Source organism: Styela clava, chromosome 9 (assembly GCF_964204865.1).
Source record: "Styela clava chromosome 9, kaStyClav1.hap1.2, whole genome shotgun sequence".
Classification (NCBI taxonomy): domain Eukaryota; kingdom Metazoa; phylum Chordata; class Ascidiacea; order Stolidobranchia; family Styelidae; genus Styela; species Styela clava.
In genome coordinates, this window is record NC_135258.1 from 7,314,809 (window position 1) to 7,338,166 (window position 23,358).

Consider the following 23,358-nt stretch of genomic DNA (forward strand, 5'->3'; position numbering starts at 1 on the left):
GAATCTAAATAGATAATAAAACCAAATTAGGCAAAAATGTTAATGACACATTTTTTTGAAATTACTGAACCCTAAATATTGTGAAAATGGCGGAAAAATTCATTCTAGTTGGATAAAGTTACAAAGTACGAATTAGATTTTTAAAAAATGACAGTAACATCAATGTTATGTATATATATGATTTTTCTTGTTCAATCATAGATCAAATTAATTGACACACAAAGAAAAAGGTTACTGAAATAAATACCAGAAAATTTATATGGATAAATTTCATCAAGCTGGCCTAAAATTCCAATAAAATGCATTTTTGAAGAAAGCCAAATATGTAGTCACATTTTAAATAGTGTTCTGCCAAAATAAATTTTTCAAATGCCACCAATGTAACTATAATATGAGGTGAGCAATGTAATTTGTCTAACATTATCCTTGTAATTTAGTAATATTGGGTAAAGCCTTTCTCAGTTTTTTAAAATATTCTCTTTTATGAATTATAGGTTCATAAAATATGCATCAGATATATAAATACAAACAAACTAACTTCGATAAAATTCATTATGAATATTCTTCAAAATTTAAATACATTATTAGTTTCAAAAGAGTCAATTCTTAATTTTTAATCTCCAAGCTTCAATTCAAAGTTTCAGTTATTAAAAATCAGTAAATAAACTTCAATATGAAATTAAACTCACAATACAGAAATGCTGAATTAAAAACAAAACTCAATAAAGTTCATGCATTATACCAGTAAATGCACAATGGAAAAGCAGTTGTAGTTATTTTATTGTCGAAAATATCAATTTGTTGAAACGATGGTAGGAGGTTAGGTAAATTCTGGGTATGAATTGATCATAGCAGGATCACTTCCACTCACTCCAAAATTAGGGAGATCGATCTCTAAGCGAGGTTACGGGTGACCATGGAAAGTGCTGCTAAGACTATAAAGAATTAGTGTAGAATTGCATGTATCAAATACCAATTGATTGGAGAAAAATTAAACTAAAAGTACAGTACTTGCAGGTTAAATGGCGATACAGTGTGAACCCAAATTCCTTTTTATTACAAAATCTTCATTTCATTATTCTTATTTCTACCCATTTTGACTCATACAATCTATTTTTATGGGGGCGACTAAATAGTTGAGACCATGATCACAGATAGGAGATTTTGTACTCAATTCTCAGATCTGGTTATAAACAATGGTGTATTTAAGTACAATGCCACATACAGATTGTGAAAATTTATTCGGACAATAAAAGACCTTAGCGGATTTCTACCTCTAAGTGGTTAACGTGTACAAAGCTCTGTTTAAATTTAGTCAACGAATAAAAACTTCAATGGATCTTTAATTAATAATAATAATAAAAGGCACAATCATTTCTATCAAAAATTAAGAAAAGTCATAAATTCTATACAGATGACACATTCAAAATGTGTGCTTTAATAACAACAGTTACACTCCCCCCTCCCCCCAAAAAATCTGCATATTTTAAGCACAAATATAATAAAATTCAGCAGTGTTAAATAATACACATTTGAAGCGTACTATCATTAAAAAGAGAGATAGAGTAAATGACGAGCTGAATTCTCAGAACAACAGTTAGATTTGGAACTCGAATTATTAGTAAAATTTAATTGAGAAGATGTCTTATATAAGAGACAATGCAATCCAGATTTGTAAATATATAAATAAGAATGGCACTGATGCCATTAGGTATAGAATGTAATCAGCTTTAGGAATTACATTACTTAAATATGAATTGAAGCAATTTTGAGATCATTAATACAAATTCAAAATGGTAGGACTTAAATTTATTGTCAATGGGAATGAAAAAAAAAACAAGAACTTCCATCCTAGTCCATCACCCATATTAGATTTTTTCATTAATATTTGTTTTTGATCTTGATGATATCATCTGGAGTAGCACCTAAAATATAATATGTTTAAATTACATTACAACAAAGCATAATATGCTCTGCTGGTAACAATAAAGAATGAATATTGATATTATAACTCCAGGAAATTTAAATAAATAGCAGGTTTCAGCATACATATATGATAATACAATCATGCTTGTTAGCACTCAAATATTGGACTTGATTTAAATCAGCTACACCAAGCAAAATAAATAAATATGACATTTTTCTTTCTTTACCTCCAAAATAATTGAAAAAATGAGGGGACTTTCAGTATTTTCAGTTTTTTTCCCAAAAACTTGACTTATGTGGAACTCACCACTCCACAGTTGTTTACCCCGACTGCTTCAAGTCTCGTTTGCTCAATTGTTATTTACTATTGCGCAATCCCACACTATAATTCTTTATAATGTCAATTGCTCTCGGCATTTTAAAAGTCGCCCATAGATTTGCTCAGGGATCAACCTGTTTTAAATCTGAGTAAGTTCTCGTGAACTTGCTTTGAGCAAATATACCTAAAAAAATTCATTAATAATACCACTTACCTTTGTTGTTTTGCTTCCAAATTAGCAACATTTTCATCATTTGATCATGGGTGCTTGTTGGGTGATCTGCCACAACCCCAATGACGACAGCAGAGTCCAGCCTCAATCCATTCGAATCACGAGCAAACTGTTTGAATTCTCCAATACTCGCAAATGCCGGTATAATCTCATTTTGAAATACATCATTAAAACCTGTTTTAGATGTTCCTTAAGAAAACATAGTTTTTGTGAATAACCCTTATGCTGCTATTGTACAAGCGTTTATAGCAGTGCTTTTCAATCTTCTCCATAGAGTGAAACATCACCGAGGTTTGAGAACTCCCTGTGCAATACTGCAATTGTCTTATGTAAAAAAGTATTGTTCGCTTAATAAAATTGTATAAACTATTAATATATATGAAAAAAAACCTAATACTGGCAAAACAAAATTATCTTTAACATATACCAAGTTTAATAATATTAGCAAAATTGATATTGATAAGGTTTTTGATAATATTTAAACTTTAAATATATCATAATATAGACTCTTTATGGGAACCTTTTGAACCCGGGACTGTATTGGCGGAATCCTAGGGTGCTCGAAACTCTGGTTAAAAACAACTGGTTAAGAGCAACAAGTCATCTAGAATTTGGACTTTTTCGACTTTTTTGTGAAGGAAATATTCCCTTTGTGATTTTCTTTCTTTTTTATTTTTATCAATGCGTCTTTCATGACGAATGTAATGGTACAGAATTGCAGTTAAACCTTTGTGCATATGACATATATATATAATTTATGAAAGAGCAGTTACAAAGAAAAAAAATATTGAAATCATTTTTCACAAATACCTTCGGCTCCACCAGGGATAGGTAGACTGGGATTCGCACCACTGTTGTTGGGAGCTTGTGGATCTTCATGTGAACAAAAAGATGAGCTAAGTGTTTTATATTTATTAAATATATATGTGTGTGTTATAAATGAGCAGACACAAAGAAAAATTATTAAAATCATTTTTCACAAATACCTTCGGCTCCACCAGGGGTGGGATGACTGCGATCTACCCCACTCTTGTTGGAAACTTGCGGATTCTCAGCTGAAAAATAAAACGATGAGCAAGTGTTTTATATTTGTTTTTTCTTTTGAGTTCGCAGCTAAAAAATAAAAAGATGGGGAAGTGTTTTATATTTGTGTGTATGTATAGTTTTTTTGATGTATAACCCGTGTATGAATTACCAAATATGTTACCGAATTCTACAGGATGAGGATGAAAAATTAAGTATTCCTTGTCTATGGTTTTTATAGCACTTACAATGAATAGTGTAAATTATCAAGACACATATTTTGAACTATTCAAATAATATGCACAAATTTGGATTGAATTGAATAATATAAATAGCATTATTGACTGAATTTCAATCAAATCTGAATATTTTTAAAACTTATTCAATATGACATAATACTTGATATAATCATACTTATTCAATACATCGTACAAAAAATTATATACTTACTACAAGTATATGAAGATAAATAGGCATCCGTTATGTTACGTATTCTTTCACATGTAGCTCGATCTTAAAGGTAATACAAAAACAAACTGATATGATATTGCAATGCAAACTTGATATGAAAAACTCATAAGAAGGCTCTACCATATGGCAAACAACAATCCTTCATCCAGTTACTAATTCAGATCAGGAATGCAAGTAGATAACCAAACAGTTATCTATAATGGCTCTAGATGCATAGTGGCAAATTAAGGATATATTTGTGTTATGTCTTTTATGCAATGTTTTGCAACATGACCAATTTAAACATTCCAGCTCGCAGAAAAAGGGAAATATTCGTTCTGCACGACTTCCAACATTTTTTAGAGTTCCTATTTTATTATGTTACCATAGGACACATAAACATACAATAACTTTTTGACCTAACTTAGGTCAGTTCTCCAAATTTGTATAGTACCTTTATTTTTTTGCTTCCAGAACAGAAGGACAGAAAACTTGAATTCTTTAATGTCTTTCGGATTGTTTTCAAATAAATCAGAAAGATCTATGTCATCAATATTCAATCCATTGCTAGCTCTTGCATATTTTTTAAATTCTGTTGTACCTGCAAATCTTGGAATGATTTCTTTTTGGAAGACATCTTCAATTCTTTCGTTTTCATCTGGATAAATACCATTTTATGAAACAGTAATTTTCTGCTTTACACAGAAGGATCAATACGTTTTTTCTTATTCATTTATTTTTAGCCCTCATTCTCTCTGAACCAGGCCATGTACAAGCATTTATTGATATTTAACAATATTTAAGGAGATACTATTTTTGGTACGAAATCTTGGTTCGGCATTGTCTACCCAATTAATTACATTCTGTGTGAGGTGTTACAACTAAACTGCAATTTAGTTTTCTATGTTTAGAGAGGGATTTTAATACTTGTTTTTGGTATATGCAAACTGTGAATTAGAATTTAGATTATCGAAACCTTACCAGTGTAAAATAAATCTATGAAAATGCGCTCAAGTTTTGTGGAAATGTACACATACCCTTCTTTTTGACTTCTGTAACTTCTGTATCATGATCTTCTACAGCAGTAGGTGAAGCATCATCTTCACAGGATGCCGCGACTTCTTCGATATCACCTAAAAAGCAATGAGTTAACTGTGAATTCACCATCAACAAATTCCAACACAAATATTTTGTCTATACCAGTGGTTCTCAAATGGTGGGGCGCGCCTCACAAGGAGAGCGTAAACATTTTTTGGAGGGTACATGATGCTAATTAAAATAAAAATATTTGTTAGATTTGATCTTGCCTGCTTATGTTTACATTCCCTCCACATGCTTTTAGAATAAGTTAAAGAATGGTTAGTGTTATGTCTTGGGTATTACCAAATCACCAATAGACAGAAATATTACAGTTTATTATACAGCAAAGTAAGACGTCAGTTTATCGCAGCTTAACGCTAGACATTTCAAACACAAGAATGAATAACAAGCACGCAGACAGGTAATAGCAAGGAGCGATTACGAGAAAACAATTATGACATCATAATCACAAATCTAGTCCGTGTTAAAAACAACAAGCTATGACGTAAATACACAACAGTTAGAATAAGATAGTTTCGCCTTACTATCAGTTATTTGCAACTTATTTTAGCTAGTACCGAAATTTTTGAGGTGAGGTGCGAGAGAAAATTTTGAAAAGGGCTTCGAGAGTTTGAGAACCAATGGTCTATACCAGGGGTGGGCAAACCGGACTTTTTGTGCGGCTCTTCTCGCTAACATAAATTATTATCCAAATTTCAACTAAGAGAAAAACTTCAATGTAAACTCTTTTAATTTATTAAAAGTCAGAAAAGAAGTTTTCGTCAATGATTAGGACAAGTTATGTTTTTTTTTTAATATGAAAATTGCTGTAGCGTTGAATTTTGAATTTAAGTCAGTCAAGTCAGCAAATCTTTCGTCACAATGGTCAATGTTTATTGATGCGTCGGCGGTATTGCAGCTTGATTGCGGTTAGTTAGTCTAAATAAGTTACTGTGCGATATGTCCTCAATTAAAAACGAAAGTACGAAGATGAAAACAGAGTTGTCAAGTCAGAATGGGAAGAACGTACAAATTTACCAGTCAGAAGAATAAACTTTTGTGCTTAATCTGTCATAAGCTACTGAAGTCAGAATAAAGTCAGCAATGATAAACGGCACCATGAAACGAATCATGAAAACTTCTTACGAGACTACCCTCCTAAATCAGCTATAAGGAAACACAAATTAAATGAAATTAAATTGTGCATATATTTGAGTATAGCTGCCTTGTTTATCTATTTATTGTTATTAGACTCTTGTGTGAATTTCTTTTCTGTTCGTGGTATTTTGATAATATTAATAAATTCACAAATTCCGCGGCTCTTTTAAAGTTCTGACTTACAGCATGCGGCTCTTATACTGAAAAATTGTGCCCACCCCTGGTCTATACAAATGTTAAGGAGATTTTATTAGTATCTGATCTCTGATGCATGGCCATTTAATGTTTTTTTTTCCTACCAGTGGTGGAGAATTTGGGAAACCTTGATTTATGTGAAATTTCAGTATTCTACTCTGTTTAAAACATATTAGCTTTTTTTTTTATCAGATATATGTTTATGTGTATGTTTATATGTAATAGCATAAACATTTCTGTGTATATATCTATGGATTATCGTACCTCTGAAATAACTGATAATAGTTTAAGCATTAAACCATGAACTCTTACTCCTTCGGCTATCACATCGTTCCACAACTGAGGGAGAATTTCTCTCCAGAGACATTTATGTATCATTGCATTTATAATTAGCATGAGACATTCAGGGCTCAATTCTGTTATTTTCCAGTCAAGCAATCCAGCAACACAATGAGCAATTCATTATTCAAATAGGTTTATTTTATCCAACCAGTAAAAATAAAAATAAAACATACAATATTCGAGAAAACAGTAAACGTTCAATTTTACTATGGAAGGGAAGACGCGAGAAACCAAATTTGGTTATCGAGTAGGTTTTGATATCTAGTTAAAAATATTGGGTAAAATAATTATAAAAATAATGTTATTGGCGGTGAGTACCGTATGGCTTTGCGGAATTACCGTATATAACTAAAATATCCTAATAGGAATAGATAATTATTAGAGATTAGATACTTGAGCCATCAGATAGCAGAAGAACGGGGATTTCCGTTCTTAAACAGGGTGGGGAAAATAATGGCATTTCGATTTAAGTTTAATTTAAAATGTGGGAGTTTTTTTTTTTACCTTGCCATGTACAAAAAAAATGAATACCTTTTGTTTCTTCTGCATCATTTCCATCTCCCTCGCCCTCAGATCTTCTCTTGTTTGGATCTCTATCTCCGGATATTGCTATTGCTAGGAGTGCTATGAGAGTAAATAAAAGAAAAATCATGCAAATATGAACCATGATGAACAGCAAACAAAAACATAGGATAGGATTTACATGTTCATCCCATGGTAGAGGAATGCTGATAAGACGGCTTATCCATATTGCAAACCAGGGCCTCTCGTCCGGTTACCAGTTCATGTCGAGTATGGAATTAGTTGGCCAGTTATTTGTTTTCGAAGCATGGACTTGATGGTGGAGGAAGCCGTAATCGACCAGTGGTTATGTGAACCACCCGTACGGTGGGGGGCCACAATGCTAAGCGCAGAACTGATTTTACATTTCCCTTCATGAGAGACACTCCTCGTTTATCCTGGTTCTATTGCTTGATAAGGTTATTCACAGAGTGTTTTCAGTTTGTTGAGCATGAAATGTTTGAACATAATTGGATTTGGAATCCACCAATCAAAATAACACTAGAAATACCACTGGAATGATAAACAAAGGGGGCCATGAGTGCGAAAAGCGTACGGAAGGGGGTCACAATACATGAAAGGTTGGGAACCACTGGTCTAAACAGACTTTCGAAGCTCGGAAGAAGCTACAATCTCTTAAGTTAGTAATAATATGTAAGGTTACTAATAATATGTAAGGTTCCCTATTATTGAATATGCATTGCTTTGATATAACTTGCATGAGATACATTAGTGGAAGATAGATTTACTTTCATAATCCAATTCTTTCATTTTCTTTTCTAAGCTTTCTGAATTTGAATCTCCACAGCATTCATTTTTGTCACCAATATTCGCTCCATCCCTATCTTCTGTTTTGAACAAAAACATGAATATTTTACAAACAGGCACCAACAATGCAATTAACATAAGAATAAGTTGGTTATCGAAACTACATATGTACATTCTCAAAATTTTGTAAAATTAAAAGGGTACACCCGTAGGGTGTGTACCAGGTTAGGGTTAGCCTAAAAATCTTATTCCGATTTTCCTTATTTTAGTTCTATTATGAGTTGGGGGACTGTCTGTGTTAGCCAAGTGAATAAATCCTTTGCCCGTAGGTTTCAGTCCCTTTACATAACTTGATGTAAAGTAAGCGAACAGCTTAGTTACCTTCATATTGATACACACACTTCTGGAGCACCACTGAAATATAATTTATGATTCTCAATAGTATTCTTGTATCAGTATTTGAAGTTTATAGATATGTGCCATTGTATATAGTTACTACTAGAATATGATGGCTTAGGTGAGGTTGGGTATAAACAGAATTTACTTTATAAAAATGATAGTCATAGGCGATGATGTCATCAATCATACAATGTTTTAAATCTTTTAAATCCCCAGTAGGCCACAGTAAGATAACACCAAACCTATTAAAAATTGATAAAGTTATTGATAAATTAGTTAATTTTGATTGTAGTGGCAATGAATGATGATGATGTTTTCTGCTACTGAGAGGTAATTTTCATTCCAATTATTCAAGTGAAAGCATCTCTTTTTGTAGCTTTCTTGTGGTTTTCTCCCTTGCATGAAAAAATAAATGGGCCACAGAATTTTAGTGCAACAAAACTGGGCCATGAAAGAAAAAGGGCTGAAAACCACTGTATTTATTATACAGTTTTCAGGGGTTTTGTCCATTGCAAGCCATGATACTATGTGATAAGTAAGGTATTTTGCAACTCAAAAGAGTACAATATTATAATCATAAAAAATGTCTTAATACCTGTATTTGCAATGTCTTCTTTTTCAAAATCTCTTCCCAACTTTTGCCTCACTGGAATTGAGATAAATATGATAAATAAGAATTGATAGCAATATCTGATGCCTACACTTTGTTTGAAACTTGTAAATGACATAGAATAAAGTCATTTGAGACACAAATTTTATTAAGTATTAAGCAAATCATCTACTAGAATCCAAATACTTTATGATTCAAGTTTTCAAATTACAAAAATAAAGAATTTAGAGTAAAAACAAAAAAATAAGTTATTTATAAATTGGATTTTATATTTAGCAAGGTTCCACGAATTTTACTTTGGTTTCAAAGTTGCTAATTGGGGGAAATGTTTATCCCAGCATTGAAATACTGACCTCTCTAGAAAACACTATTACTACTAATACACTAACATAAATTTAATTTTATTTGCGCTTTTCAAAAACTGTGCTGTGACTTTATTATATTCTGGGCAATTTTAGCTTTCAAAGGAAAAAATCAGCTTGATGATATAGATAATAGATGTACGTTTCAGAATTTTGAATTGAAGATGTGTCAATTCAATCAATTTGAGGCAATTCTAGAAAATACACCTTGATTTGGTTTACAGTTTTCTATTCTTATTTGAGTTTATTTGATTTGATCATTTTCATTTTTATAAGGATAGCAAGTTAGTTACTCATTGACATTTTAAATTTGACATCAATTTTATTTATCTTTTATGGCTATTCTTTTTTTTTTTCATTGCATTGAATTTTATAGCATTTGTTGAGGAGAGTGACACCGATAATCAAATCAAAGTTAGTGGTTTTCTTAATGCTCTTAATGGGTTTTTTGCAATGTAATTTTGTTCAGGTATCATAAACTCATACCCGCAATTTTTGTTTCCCTAAGAAGATCTGACAAAGGAGATTCATCTTTTTTTTCTGGAGCAGCACTATTTGATCTTGCTTCGGGAGTGGATTCATTCACTTCTCCATGTAAGTTTGCTGAATCTTCTGGTACATCTGTAAAAAAAAAAATTCTTCAGACTTATTTTCTTGGGAAATCTTAAAAATTATAAGATAAGATGGTAGAGTACCAATGTCAGTATAATTATCAATAGTGATTCAAGAGTCTTGCTGCACACTAACACAAAAGGCACTAACTTCAGGCACAAAACAACGGGCACAAAAACATAGAAGAAGGATAAGTAGGTGGTCCCGCAGAAAGCAAACTATTAGCAATAATCATCAATGTTTCAAAAATTAGACATGAAAATAGCTATAAATTCCAACAAGATAAAATAACTTTTTCTTCTCCACCATGAACACACAAGAAAACTGGAAGAATGAAAATGTAAGAAAAGTAGCTGAAAATTAAAAATGGTGGACTGTGCACTAATGCTGGTTGGACTCATTAGATACTTCAGAAAACATGGAATATTTACAATGTTACTAAGAGCAAGTAATTGAAAAAAGTGTTTTGTAAAAATCATTACCATTTGAACGTCCTTATTTTTTTACTTTGATCCATAAAACCACGAGTACAGGCACAAACATTCCTATACCTGGACCATGTTCAACTTATCCCTGTTAGTCAATAATTTCAATTTTGTGTATTACCTGCCATTTTAATATGTTTCATGTCCATATAGCTGCCAATGTCTTTGTCGTTAGAACCAACTGGATGTGTTTCAGCCATATTATTCAAATATTGCCCTTCTCTAATAAAACGGAACTAAAAAACCTCGTCTTTATTTTTCAAACTGACCACCAGTAAAGACGTTATTCTACATATCTTGAAAAGTTGCTATTTGATGTTAATTTCTCCTAAAAGACAATTAATATGGAATTAAACATAAAACTCCTTCTGTACCAAGCATAAATCTATTTACCGATGGAAAGTTTGAACACAAAATTCCATATAGCACGGATGCAATTCTACTCCCAGCTCTTACTATAATCATAATTAAAAAAAAAAAATAACCAAAAGATAACGAGCATTTACACGAAGATGTATGCTACCATTATTTACATGTACTTCCTCTTTCTGACGCGGTACTGAGCCAGTGTGTATGCCGCTCACCTGGTCGATTCATTTGCTATGTTTATTTAACAAGGTGGAACGTCATGTATGAACTGTACCAAAAGTGTGCAAAACAAGACGTGTGGCGTATTGTGCTAAGCGTTGGGAATACTCTTGCCACCAACCTCGATTACCCCGCGTTGGTTCGTGTCGAATCCCGTGGGGATAATTGTATGCTAAGCTAAGGAATTGCTGGACCCCTCTTACCGTGTACGGTGGTTCACGTAAAAAATATGTAAATCCTATCCTTAGTCGGGAAACTTGGAAAACACAATATAGTAACTATATAATTAATTATAAATGTACCCTGTCTCGTAACGTACAATTACTTCATTCATACAATTTGCTGTTCAATTAGACGTTTAGCGAAAAAAGTCGAGAAATCCCGAAAACTCGATATACCAACTATACAATTGTAGGTGTGCCCTGTCTTGTACATTTTAGTTTCTTCATTTATACAATTAGCTATTTAAATGCGACTAAACAAACGTACATAGATAATTCACTCCGTTGATAGACGAGACAGTCTGCGAGCAGTCCTAAAAGCAAAACGTACCCAAAAAATCCTAATTATATTGTACGCCATAGATTATCATACAGTATCCTACATAATTGGACTTTATCAAAGGCAGATAAATATGGCGCAATCAGAGTTCCTGATATCTTACAAGATTGGCCCCTATTGGGATTTAACGCACAAGTCGAGTTGGTGAAGCGCGGACATGGTTTTATTCCGTGTCAACGAACGCGGATGAGGTTCACTATTAAAAACCCTTTTACGGAACTCGACGGATACCAACTCATACATTCGTTTGTGTGGCATGACATACCGATTTTGATGGAATCACCGTTTCCCCCTTCTGAGCCATAGTCGTCCCAAAATCCAACATCTGTTTGGTGATCACTCAGTGCCTTGTTGAGAGAGAATATTGAAAATGCGGTCACAATACACCGTCATCCCTAAGATAAAAACTGAACACACATCGTTCACAATTTGTTTTTCTTTGAGCTCTCATTACAAGAACTATAAATTTGAGAATACTGGTCACCGGGGCTGTCCAAAGATGGCTTAATATAACACACAAAGAGAAATTTCAGACGTTACATTTTTATTCCATACAATTTCAACATGCACAGTGACAAGGTGTAGCAGTACAGGAATGAATGTAAAAAAATATCAAATAAATATGAAGAGCATGGGCAGTAATTATATAAAGTACCACAAATAAAAAAATATTTAGTCTTAGTGAATATGAAGCATTCTGCACCAGACAGGAAATAAAGATTGGTTCTCGAAGGCAATGAAAAGGGAATTTCAAGCAGTAGAAACAACGTATTGCTTTTAACAATAGCAGGTAATTTTCAATTGTTTTTTAGTTTCCTGGTAAAATTTATCGGACTCAGGAATATAATGTTTCATTTGAGGAAGTAGTTACGACATAAAAATATATTAACATACTCGAAAGAAACACCCAAATAGCATGAAGTATATCCGTGATAATTTTTCATTTAATTAAAAAAATAGGGTGCAGCTAATGATTTTACTGGTATGATACAACCACGATAAAAAAGCAGACAGTGCAAAATTGATAGATATTCTTAGTTTGATCAAGAAAAACTGCTTTTGTCAAGCATATAGTACATTGGAACATTTACTGAGCAGAGATAAAAAGAACAAAAAAAAGGACATTGAGGAATAAAAGTTTGTTAATTCATTCAGGAACTGATATATTGATTGCACCGCTTAAGCCCTAATAGGCAGGAGGTATGAATTGAAACCTGATTGTACACAGTATATTAAATACAGTATTGAGCTTCTTGACTGGTAGTGGATGTCTTTACTTAGCCTTGTTCTGAGTAAAAGGCAAATAAAAAAATGTTTTGCAAATAAATTTCAAAACTCATAACAGAAAAAAAATTTACTATTGTCAAATTTGTGAATATGTGCAGCACAGATGGAATATGACAAACAATTTTATTCAAACATTCATGGTACCTCTTGAAAAATAATTTCACTGTAAAACTGTAAATCAACAGATACACATTAATATTGCAGATCAAAGCATTAATGAATGACAATATTGTTTTGAAATTCCCAGCGCTAGAAGTGTGCAGAGTTTAAAATAATATATAATAAAGTAGGATACAGTACAACATCCGGTTACAATACATTAGCAAAATGGGGTAAGACATTTGAGTGCAACTTTTAACTATTCCTACATAATAATCACAAAGTAAACACTTCATGCCTCCATTCCCTTATTTGCATGACAGCATGACTTAAGGTTATGCAGGGATAGGTTTCGTAACAACTTCCTCAATGACCCATCCATACATCAACTCTTGTCTGGCAATGATTGGAGGCAACAATGTTGGAAGATTAACTGCTTCACTGCGACGAGACTCAGAACAAGAAGGTGTGTTGTTGCTATTGGTTGCTTTATTGTTGCAAGATAACTTCATGTTTTGATTCTTCGCTTTTGCTTTAGCAATCTGTTTTCTGTAGGAGTATAGAAACTATTACTGGTACTATTACTGGCTAAGCAGAGATAATGACAAATGGAAACTAGTTGAGTGAAAGATGGGAAAATTTTTTGAACAAAAATTTCGGAGTGAATCTCGACCGGTTTTATATATCTAAACATCAAGGAAATTGGAGAGTTAGTTAGAGCAGGGCTTTCCAAACTAGGGGCGGGGCCGCGAAGAGAACACCAATTTCACGCAAAGTACTATATAGATATATATATATATATATATCTGTTGTACTTTTCCACTCTTGATTCAAAATACAATTATTAAAAATAGTGTAAAACAAAATGTTCACGATTACGAGTGAATACATACATCATCATACCGTGTTTCTCCGAAAATAAGACAGTGTCTTCAATTTTCTTTTGAAAATAACACTAGGGCTCATTTGTGGGGGATGTAGATGATAACCAGATTTTTTAATATACCAAATATGAATTCCAATTCCCATTTACTTATAAATAACCCGTTTTCATTTGAAAAAAACTGCTACATAAAGATAATTAACCATTTATAAAGTAGAAAAGATTTCATTCTATCGACTAGGACTCAGTGGTTCTCGAACTTCATTGTATTGTGACGCCCTCCAAAAATATATGTATAGATTGATACCTTTCAATAGAAGACCTTTTTTGCAATGAGTTAATTGATATAAACGAACAACCAAAACCTTAAAAAACTTGCACTTGCATTACAATGAAATTTCTGATCGTAAGACCCGATTTGTGCGTGCTTGCATAACAAAGCAGGCTTTGTTTGTGCCTCGAAAATTAGGATATTTGTGTTAAATATCAACTAATATATGATCGAATATTTCACATATTTTATTTATTCTAAATGTTTTATTGTTTCTCATTAGTGCAAATGATGGTATATGAATCAAATTCATTTTACCGTTCCATGTCGTTCACTTTCTGTTACGCAGTGTCTATTGTTAATATAAACCCTACATGCTGCAATTCCGTAGGCTGCAACTTATTCATTGCTGAACAGAGATTATCGAACATAAGTGTTTTCTTAATAATATACACATTAACGATTACAAAATTGTGCTTTTTTTTGAGGCAGCATATTTTTCGTGTAAGTGCGGCGCGAGCTTTTTCCCCTGATAATTTGGCGTCGCTGCCTTATGCTTAATTTGATCAATAAGTGTGAAAAAAAAGAAAAGAGTAATAATTCCGGATAAGGACCATGTCGTCGGTGGCTAGACATCGTAATTCATCATTTAGGCCTGCATAAACAAACAACGGCTGGATTTGCTATGCAGCAAAAAGCATGCTAATCCATTACACTGAATAATTGAGTAACGTTAATCTGAGTAAATAATAAATATGTGCTTGTTTTTATTATTGAGTAGGCCTACTAAAAGTTGAGAATTAGCTGCATCATTAAACTATCAAAAATACCTATTTCGAACTGTTTAGCATTATCAACGTGAACAAGGGCCGTGAAAAATTTTAATATATTAAAAGGGGCCGCGAGCTAAAAAGTTTGGGAAGCCCTGGGTTAGAGCATCTCGAATGAAGTACCGAAGTAGTTGTAGTATGTTTTTTAAATATTAGAAAATTGAGTGGGTTTATCAGTTCCTTTCTGACAACCTAACTAAACAAATCAAGTCTCCTAAAAGTTTAAATCCTGCTACAAAATTATAACATTGTTTATAAATATTTCAACACTCACTTCTGATCGTTTTTGACTGGTGCAGTTTGTTTCAAAGGTTTAACCGAGTTTTTATTCTGTAAATGATAATATATAGCTCTGTTAATAACATGAATGGGCCACTGGTAAATGTAGGAAACATTGCTTACAAGTGAGCATGATATATGACAGGATCGCTTGTTTTAGCCTCTTAACCTAGTTTAACATAGTAGGTCAAGCATTATATACTAAACCAAGAAGATTAGAGCCCTCTAGAAACAAATTTGAAACCTATGTGTCAAAGTTTGTTTTGAGGAGTGCTTACTTTTTAGAGGCTTCAAATAACTTCACAGAATATTGTTTTCGAATTTTCAAAGTAGAGAAACATGGTTGTTGGAATAGTGAGATATGGGATAGTTTCACTAATTCCTTGTTCCGGATGGACAAAGTTGAAAGCGGAACCATTACAGGCTAGTGACTGTTATGTAAATCACCTTGCTATGGTATAAAGTCCAGCAATCAGCTTGAACTGAACTATCTTCCACAATATTCAAAACTGCAAATTAATATATGGTGTGATGAAGCATATTTCTAATACGTCATTCACCGAATAGATATCATACTTTGAGCAAACTTTCACCAGTCATCATTCTTTTGAATATCTTTATTTAGCAAATATACCACCTTTCCCATGGAATAAGATAAAACCTGTCCCTTAGGTTGAAAGAAGAACTTACCAATGAACTTGATAGAACAGGACGTTTTGATAATTTTTTGCTCGTGTCTCCTTGACATATAGTTTCAGACTTGAGAGTCATTTTATCAGTTGCTGACAACATATTCCAAGATTCAGTGTGAATAACAGCAAAATAGTTCGAAACCAGGAAACACCAAACTGTTATCTTTAGGTTCAGTAACATGGTTGAGAATTCCTGAGAATAGAATCAACAAAAATCTTTACCAGGGTGACCCAGAAAAAAATTCTTGATTACTCCAACAGGAATGAAGAAGATTCATTCTTCACACATGAAATTCTATTTGTGTATGACAGTTGAAAAAGTACCCAAAAGTTTCAGTAAAACAGAACATTTTGCACAAAAGTTGTCTTCTTCAAAATATGCTCCGCTGTTTTTTGCGTCGCACTGTACAACAATACACTGGAGAATATATCACATCATCTCTAAGTTAGTTAGGTATCACAAGAAGAAAATGTCTTTAGAACTCGTTTTATCAATGATATGCTGCAAAAAATATGTGGTGGTGAGACATTAGCATCAAAAAATGAAGTTAGGATTGCCAAAACCTTTTAAAACAGAAAAATTGAGGTAAAATCATGCATCAAGATTTTCGTAGATCTTTACATTTAAAAAAAAATTGTTTTACCAAAACCAAGTTTTCTACAATACACCCAATTTCATTATTATCCTGATTACCTGGTTCCAACTCTCTTTATCAGAAAGATAAATCAATCTACTGACAGCAAGATGGCAACCACAAACATTTTCTATTGAAAGTTGAGAACTAATCTGAGTTAATATTCGATCAACAACATCGATTTTCCAGCCTATACCCTGAGAAACCAAAGAAAAGAGTAATGGTAGTAAGAATAATGGCTTAAAATTGAATTTGACATTTTCAAAGTTATGCTTTATAGTGTATGAGATGCTTTATGAACTTAGATTGACCTCCGGCACAGACACAAAAAAATAACATAACATAAAACAACCAACACGAAAGTTTAAGAAAGTTGCTTAAAATGATATTTAAAATATAGAACTGTAAAATCGTTTTTTACCTCAAATAATATCATGAGTGTTTTGTTTCTGACCAATGCTAAGAAGCACAATGCAATGTAGTCACAGCATGATGTCATTAAAGTTGTTCCCATAGCAACTACCGGTTTGGTCCATTGCACACGTGTAATACTGCTGAGAAACTTATCAGTCTCCATAAGTAAACTTATTGCATTGGTATCATTCTAGATATAGAATAGATATAACGTTAATTGTGGAGATTCTTGCTAGTTTTTCTAATTTTATTAAAGGATTTCAAATTCTCCAAACAGGGCTTTAAATAAGTGATATGTATGTAGTGTGAAATATTGAAAAACAACTTGTTGGTTTGACATTGGCATCAGCCGTCAAGTTATCTACACCCTGGTTGAAGTCGTGAGCATTAGAATTAAGTCAGATTAATCTACGATGGCAATAAAAACAAAATTCTTTGCATTATAAATAGTTGAGAACAGCATTTTTATCATGTCCTAATAATGTCTTATAATATTAATACAGTAATAATACAAAAACTACGATTTATAAATTTCCCACAGTAGAATAACGGTTTTCATGTAGCTACATGCACTACCTTTATATTTCTGCTTATTGTGAGACTGGTTTAGAAAGAACTTTGAATAAAAGTACACTTACTAACGAATCCATAACTGCTTTCACACATTTTTCTCGTAGATCGACTTGCATTGAAGCAAATCCTTTATTCGGCCATAACTTGTAGAAATATTTTGTGTTCCATTTCAAACAAGCGGCAAACAAATCATTGAGTGAAAAAAATGAAGCAAGTTGAATTACTTCTGGTGCGTTTGCTATACAATCTGTAAAATATTCGAAGAAAATTGAAAGATATAGAATACTGATAATTACAGCATTGTTTCGTTTACTGTAAGTATACCAAGCAGACATAAAAACCATCATGCTGAACGTCATGGAATCATATTTTCAAAGTCTCGGAGTACAGAGATGTCAAAATTTTCCACAAAAACTCAAAAAGCTTCTAGTTTACTACATGTCTTTAACAGTATGTTAGGGAAGGGCTGTATAAGCTGAAGTTTTTGATGAAAAAAAATTATTTCTCGGCATTCAGAGTCGCAGTCAAAATTTTTACAACTCGAGAGAGTCGATTGCGAATTCCTCCTCAGCCCTGCTAACTAGATAATATGCTCAGTGTATGTACCAATATGGAACTAATTTTGTTCGCCTACTTTACATCAAGTTGTATAAAGGGACTGAAACCTATGGGCAGGGGGTATATTCAATCGGCAACAGACAGTCCCTGGGGCCCAAACTCGTAATAGAACTGAAAAAAAGGAAAATCAGAATACAATTATGGCCTAACCCTAACCTGGTACACACACTTCAGGAGTACATAAACTTTGAACTCGAAGTTAGTAGGTCGGAATGAAATTTTTTTCACAATCAAGAGTTGAGAGTTGATTTCAAATTTCCCCCCACTATTCAGCTCTGCTAAATAGATAACACGGTTAAGAGTATTTCCAATGCAGTCTAAACTTTCATCTCACCTTTACACGGTCTATGAAACGAATGACACATTTCACTTTTAATGTGATATTTAGCGACAGTTGTTAATTCTGCCATTCCATACATGTCTGCAATCTGAAGAATGTCAAGCAATGGACAAAATCTTGGCAATTCACTTGACGCTCCATAAAGAAAACATAATAAAGCTGCCACAGCTTCCGGCTTTACATTGTCTGAATCAGAAAGGAACAAAATTGCCTTTTGGCTTGGATATAGTTATTTGAAATATATTCTAGATCAGTGATTCTCAAATGGTGGGGTGTGCCCCACAAGGGGGGCATAGACAATTTTTGAGGGGCCGTGAAGCTAATTAGAATATTTGTTAGATTTGGCCGCCTTATTTTGGATATTTACATTTCTTTATTATTTACACATATTTTCGACGTGTTCTTACTGTCTGTTATTTGTAGCTTATTGTTAACTAGTTATTTTTAAGGTGGGGCGCAACTTAAAAAGTTTGAAAACCATTGTTCGAGAGAGAAAATAACTTTTGTGCAAAGCTTCCTAGAAATTTATGGATTCTGTTTTTTGGGTCACACTGTGTATATATAGCCTACTCAACTCCTAAGACAAGCTTGGAGTTCGCTTATTGGAAGAAGTATTAGAAGTTTAGTCCAGAATCGTACTGTGTAGAAGATTGTTTGTATCCTTTGTATCCTTTTTGTGTGCGATAACACAAAATTTCAGGGCTCCTCTGTGTCACACAGCAGTTTGCAAATAACCACTGGTTGGTTATGGTTGCCTCAGTCATTCATGGGCGCTCCAGAAGTGTGTGTACCAATTTGAAGGTAACTAATTTTGTTCGCCTACTTTACATCTAGTTGTGTAAAGGGCTGGAACCTGTGCGCAGGAGGTATATTCACTTGGCTAATACAAACAGTCACCAGCCTATAATAGAACTAAAATAAGAAAAATCAAAATCAAATTATGGCCTAACCCTCACCTGGTACACACACTACGGCAGTACCCATCCATGCACTGCCAACTTTCCATTTCCCAAAAAGAAATAGGAAATAGCAACGAAGATATTTGTCCGCAAAATGAATTAGCTCAACTTACTTAGAGTTATTTCTTTTGAGTTTTTCTCAGTCCATGTATTTTGAAACATTGCTTTGAAATAACTACATCTTGTCATCAAAACTTCTTTGTGACAAAGAAAGCATTCGTTCTCTGCCTAAATATAAGTAACGTTGTGATCAAGTAACGGCAATTGAAGTTCATGAGCTCATGTGCACGGTAAATATGGGCAGCTTTAAAATAAACTCAAAAAAGCCTTCTAAGAAAGTTATAAGCTTGCGAAACACAAACAGTAAAATAATTAGTTAGTTTTTGTTACATATGATGCAATATATGATGAACTGTTGTCACATAATAATTTAAACTGTTAAAAATGAACATGACTTGTCGCCAGCGTCCGGAATTTTTCATTCATGGTTGAAATTCTGTCAAAATTGCATGCTACTACTAGTTAAAATGAATTTCAATTCTTCAATTTAATTACTGATTTAGCAATCACCATAATTACTTTTCAGATACCATTGATCTTCGCACATAGGTCACACTTTTTTGAACCAAAAGCTATGCCAAAATCGGTGGTGCAACATATACACTCAACATAAATGCAAACACCAGTATTCTTGTGTAGGAGAGTCCAACAAATCGACCAAAAGAAGCAGTTCCATGAAGAATGCCAAAATTGTATAACAGTTTTAAAAATTATAAACTATAGGTACCTCCCATGTGTTTGCTGAACATTAATTTTGGTATATATCCCAATGCCTACCTTCAGTACAATATCAGATGCTTGTGGATGGAAAAATTCATTCAACAGCTTTTGTCCAAGATCACATGATGGTGATGGAAGATCGGAATCTAACAAAAGCTTCGACTGAAGGAGATTTGGTGAGAGTGAACCTGTCATCTCCGTGAGATTATCAGAAAAGCTGTAATGGAAAGGAATCCACTGAATGTCTTATGAATTCTGAACTGATATTTCCTGATGTCCATTGTATATAGTCAAATTTCGTGCTTTTTAATAAGATTGAATTTTGAAATCCTCAAGATAGTCATTTCAGTCATGAGCTGAGCTCATTTCCTAGTCTGAACTTGTACTAGAATTTTTGCACATGCCACATCAAATTGGAATGCTGATAATCTAAATTTTTACGCTATTCAGACAATCACAGTTTTAGATGGAAACTCGAGCCTTCTCGAACTAAGTGAGATGAAATTTTTATATACCTGAAGCCAGTGCTGGGGCTAGCAAACTGTTCAGCTCAAAGTGGAGATACGAATTCGCTGTAATAACTCTTTGGACATGAATTGTAACCTTAATTAGCTTTTAACACAAATGATTGGTTGCTCAACACACAAAGCACTCTAACCCAATTCATATGCTACCTACCTTTTTACATCTTTTTCTAACGTTCGAGCGAGGTTCTTAGATAATTTAGTTTTAGTCAAATCCATCTTCAAAGATCTGGTGATAACATTCCAATTTCAAACACAGAATGAAAAGTCAATCTATTTACAAAACATTAAAGAATATTTATTGCTCAAATCTTATGTTAACGTAAAATTAAATAAAGAAACTGAAGTTTTATATCACAAAAATTTCAAATTAAATCAGCACAAAAAAGAAGATCGGCGAGTTATCACAAAAGACCACAATCAACATTTATCAGTAACTAAAAAATATATTTCAACGAAATTATTGCCTGAATATAGACGATTCATCAAAATCTAGTAAGATTGAGCTTATTTTCAAAACAAGTTGCCTACCAAGTAAAGTTAAAATGATCGTAACCTAAAATGTTAATGTTAAGCTATTCTGGCAATCTAAAGGTTTAGATAAAAATTGTGAAAACTTCACAGCTAACAATCTGTAATTGAATTTACCACTTTTGCAGTTATTTTTACTACGATTCACAAACATTCTAGGTCATTTAGGAAACGTTACAAGCTTAGAAAACAGCTTACTATTTGATACAATTGACACAAACGGGGCCATGTGATGGAAATGTTCCTATTTGCATTTATCCTGTAATTATACAGATGCCTACAGAATGTTGCATGAAATGAATTTGTTATATCATCTCAATTATTGCTGTAAACACACAGATTTGAAAAAAAATCACACGTAGCAGGGAGAAGAGTGTAAAGTAACAATAACATGGGAATTTAAAGTTAATTTACATGAACCCATATCTCTGGTCATGTCGTGACCTTCTTTGGCGACCTTGAAAAGGCATCGTTGGAGCCCCAAACCCTTCAAAATCAGCGTCCATCATTCCACCACCCCTTCCAGGTCTGAAACCTCCACCAGGAAATATGGGGTCATATCGTGAACCAGGAAGAGGATTATCTGGATGCATTGGGTGATTGGGTCGTGATGGGGGTAAGCGTCTGGGTGGGGTTGCAAATGGTCCATAAGGAAAAGTTGGATGCAAGTCATGTTCACCACCTATCATTCCAAATGGTTGCTGATCAGGAAATGGAACAGGTTGACCAGGAATTGGGGTCGGAAATTGGGGCCAGGGGTCAGTTTGATAATCACGATAATAGCGCTCCATGTCTTGTTTACGTTCCTTTTCTCTAACGAAACGCTTAGAATATGTTTTTTTCCAAGAATTTTCAACACTAATGGGATGGGATTTGAAATCCTTTATATACAAGTTTCTCCATAGATTTTCATCATTGGTTATGTCCTGTAATGCTTTGTTTACTTGGGATAAAGATATCAAGCTTTTACAGTCTAGCTGTGAAAATATTAGTTGTAAAATTTCAGGAAATAACGACAAAAGTCCATGAACTGGTGGGAGTTGCAACTCTTCTCTCATGTTATTCAACGCAGGATGAGCGATCGTTTCTTTAACTTGTCGATTCAATTTTGATAAATTCTTGTAGACAGCGGCAGCATTAGAATTCTTAGTGGAGGCTGTGAAACTTTGAATATAGTCTTTCGTCGTTATTTGAAGAGTTAGGACTTGTTCGTTGGTATTGCGACACGGTTGCGCAACTCCATTAACAAGAACGAATGAACCAAGCTGATTGCAAGTGAAATTGAATTTCAAATCTGGGCCTGCTGCATGACTGTATTCTACTGCGAATATTCGAGATTGTAAATGGGGTAATATGTCACTATGCTCGGTCATTCCTTCAATATAAAATCCACTCTCACACATCATAAAATGCAAAGCGATACAAAGCGCTTGAAATTCATTTTTAATAAAATCATCTTCATAAAGTTTTTGCACTAAGTGTGGAACATCAGATGAACCATTACAGTCTCTGAAAAATATGGGACCAGGTGATGAACAAGGTATATATTCTGTAGTTTCTGTTTCAGTAACTGTTGATGGACCAGGTTGATCTTGCTCAAAGGTTTCTGAAGCCACGGACATTTCAGACATCACAGGAGTAACCGAGGATGTGTTTTCTTCCACAGAAGTTTGTGAAATTCCCATAACCAATGCATTATCACCAAGCAAGACCTTGATGAGATCCCCAGATACAATTCCTGCTGATTTTAAATTACTTTCTCCTTCTCCTGCACATGTTTTACCATCCAAACTAATGTGAAAACTAGCATCAATATTTATTCCCCATTCTCCAAACGCAGTTTCTCTTATTGCTGACTTCAAAGTTTCAAATGTAGGTTGCGGTTCATCTTCAATAGTTATTATTTTCGTCTTTTTCTCGAATCTTACTCTTAGCTTCATTGTTATTTCATGTTGTCAAAACTTATGTTTTT

General features: G+C 33.4%; 3 protein-coding genes across 5 annotated transcripts; all 3 read right to left on the bottom strand.

Moving 5' to 3' along the window:
• Positions 1-3: 3 nt before the first annotated feature.
• LOC120339951 (uncharacterized) lies at positions 4-10,872 on the bottom strand. Of its 3 annotated transcripts, none has more exons than XM_078116216.1 (12): positions 10,644-10,872; positions 9,912-10,046; positions 9,049-9,099; positions 8,036-8,131; positions 7,257-7,349; positions 4,988-5,083; positions 4,405-4,608; positions 3,951-4,013; positions 3,464-3,532; positions 3,288-3,350; positions 2,460-2,666; positions 4-1,925 (listed from the first exon to the last, which is right to left on the bottom strand). In XM_078116216.1, exons 1-12 carry the CDS (start codon positions 10,720-10,722, stop codon positions 1,882-1,884), a joined length of 1,200 nt encoding a protein of 399 aa, XP_077972342.1. In that variant the 5' UTR covers positions 10,723-10,872; the 3' UTR covers positions 4-1,881. The 3 variants fall into 3 exon arrangements, with proteins under 3 accessions (XP_077972342.1, XP_039264131.2, XP_039264129.2); XM_039408197.2 differs by having other exon boundaries at positions 4,552-4,608; positions 8,036-8,134; XM_039408195.2 differs by having other exon boundaries at positions 8,036-8,134.
• A 1,326-nt stretch (positions 10,873-12,198) lies between these two features.
• LOC120338829 (BTB/POZ domain-containing protein 8-like) lies at positions 12,199-21,149 on the bottom strand. Its single transcript, XM_039406792.2, has 10 exons — positions 21,010-21,149; positions 20,389-20,548; positions 19,665-19,779; positions 18,587-18,778; positions 17,700-17,881; positions 17,069-17,251; positions 16,707-16,844; positions 16,011-16,205; positions 15,316-15,371; positions 12,199-13,606 (listed from the first exon to the last, which is right to left on the bottom strand). Exons 1-10 carry the CDS (start codon positions 21,072-21,074, stop codon positions 13,393-13,395), a joined length of 1,500 nt encoding a protein of 499 aa, XP_039262726.2. The 5' UTR covers positions 21,075-21,149; the 3' UTR covers positions 12,199-13,392.
• Positions 21,128-23,349, bottom strand: LOC120338828 (F-box only protein 7-like). Its single transcript, XM_039406791.2, has one exon. It carries the CDS (start codon positions 23,324-23,326, stop codon positions 21,797-21,799), a length of 1,530 nt encoding a protein of 509 aa, XP_039262725.2. The 5' UTR covers positions 23,327-23,349; the 3' UTR covers positions 21,128-21,796.
• Positions 23,350-23,358: the final 9 nt, after the last annotated feature.

Bases quoted from the DNA above. Each gene is read 5' to 3' on its own strand.
- LOC120338829 (XM_039406792.2), bottom strand. From the start codon at position 21,074: ATGGATTTGACTAAAACTAAATTATCTAAGAACCTCGCTCGAACGTTA. The intron at 18,779-19,664 runs GTAAGTTGAGCT...TTTCTGATTCAG, and splicing joins CTCAAAAGAAATAACTCTAA to ACAATGTAAAGCCGGAAGCT. The intron at 15,372-16,010 runs GTAAGTTCTTCT...TATCATTTACAG, and splicing joins CTGTTCTATCAAGTTCATTG to AATAAAAACTCGGTTAAACC.
- LOC120339951 (XM_039408195.2), bottom strand. From the start codon at position 10,722: ATGGCTGAAACACATCCAGTTGGTTCTAACGACAAAGACATTGGCAGC. The intron at 7,350-8,035 runs GTAAATCTATCT...TTACTCTCATAG, and splicing joins GAAAGAATTGGATTATGAAA to CACTCCTAGCAATAGCAATA. The intron at 2,667-3,287 runs GTATTTGTGAAA...TGTTTTCTTAAG, and splicing joins TATCCCTGGTGGAGCCGAAG to GAACATCTAAAACAGGTTTT.
- LOC120338828 (XM_039406791.2), bottom strand. From the start codon at position 23,326: ATGAAGCTAAGAGTAAGATTCGAGAAAAAGACGAAAATAATAACTATT.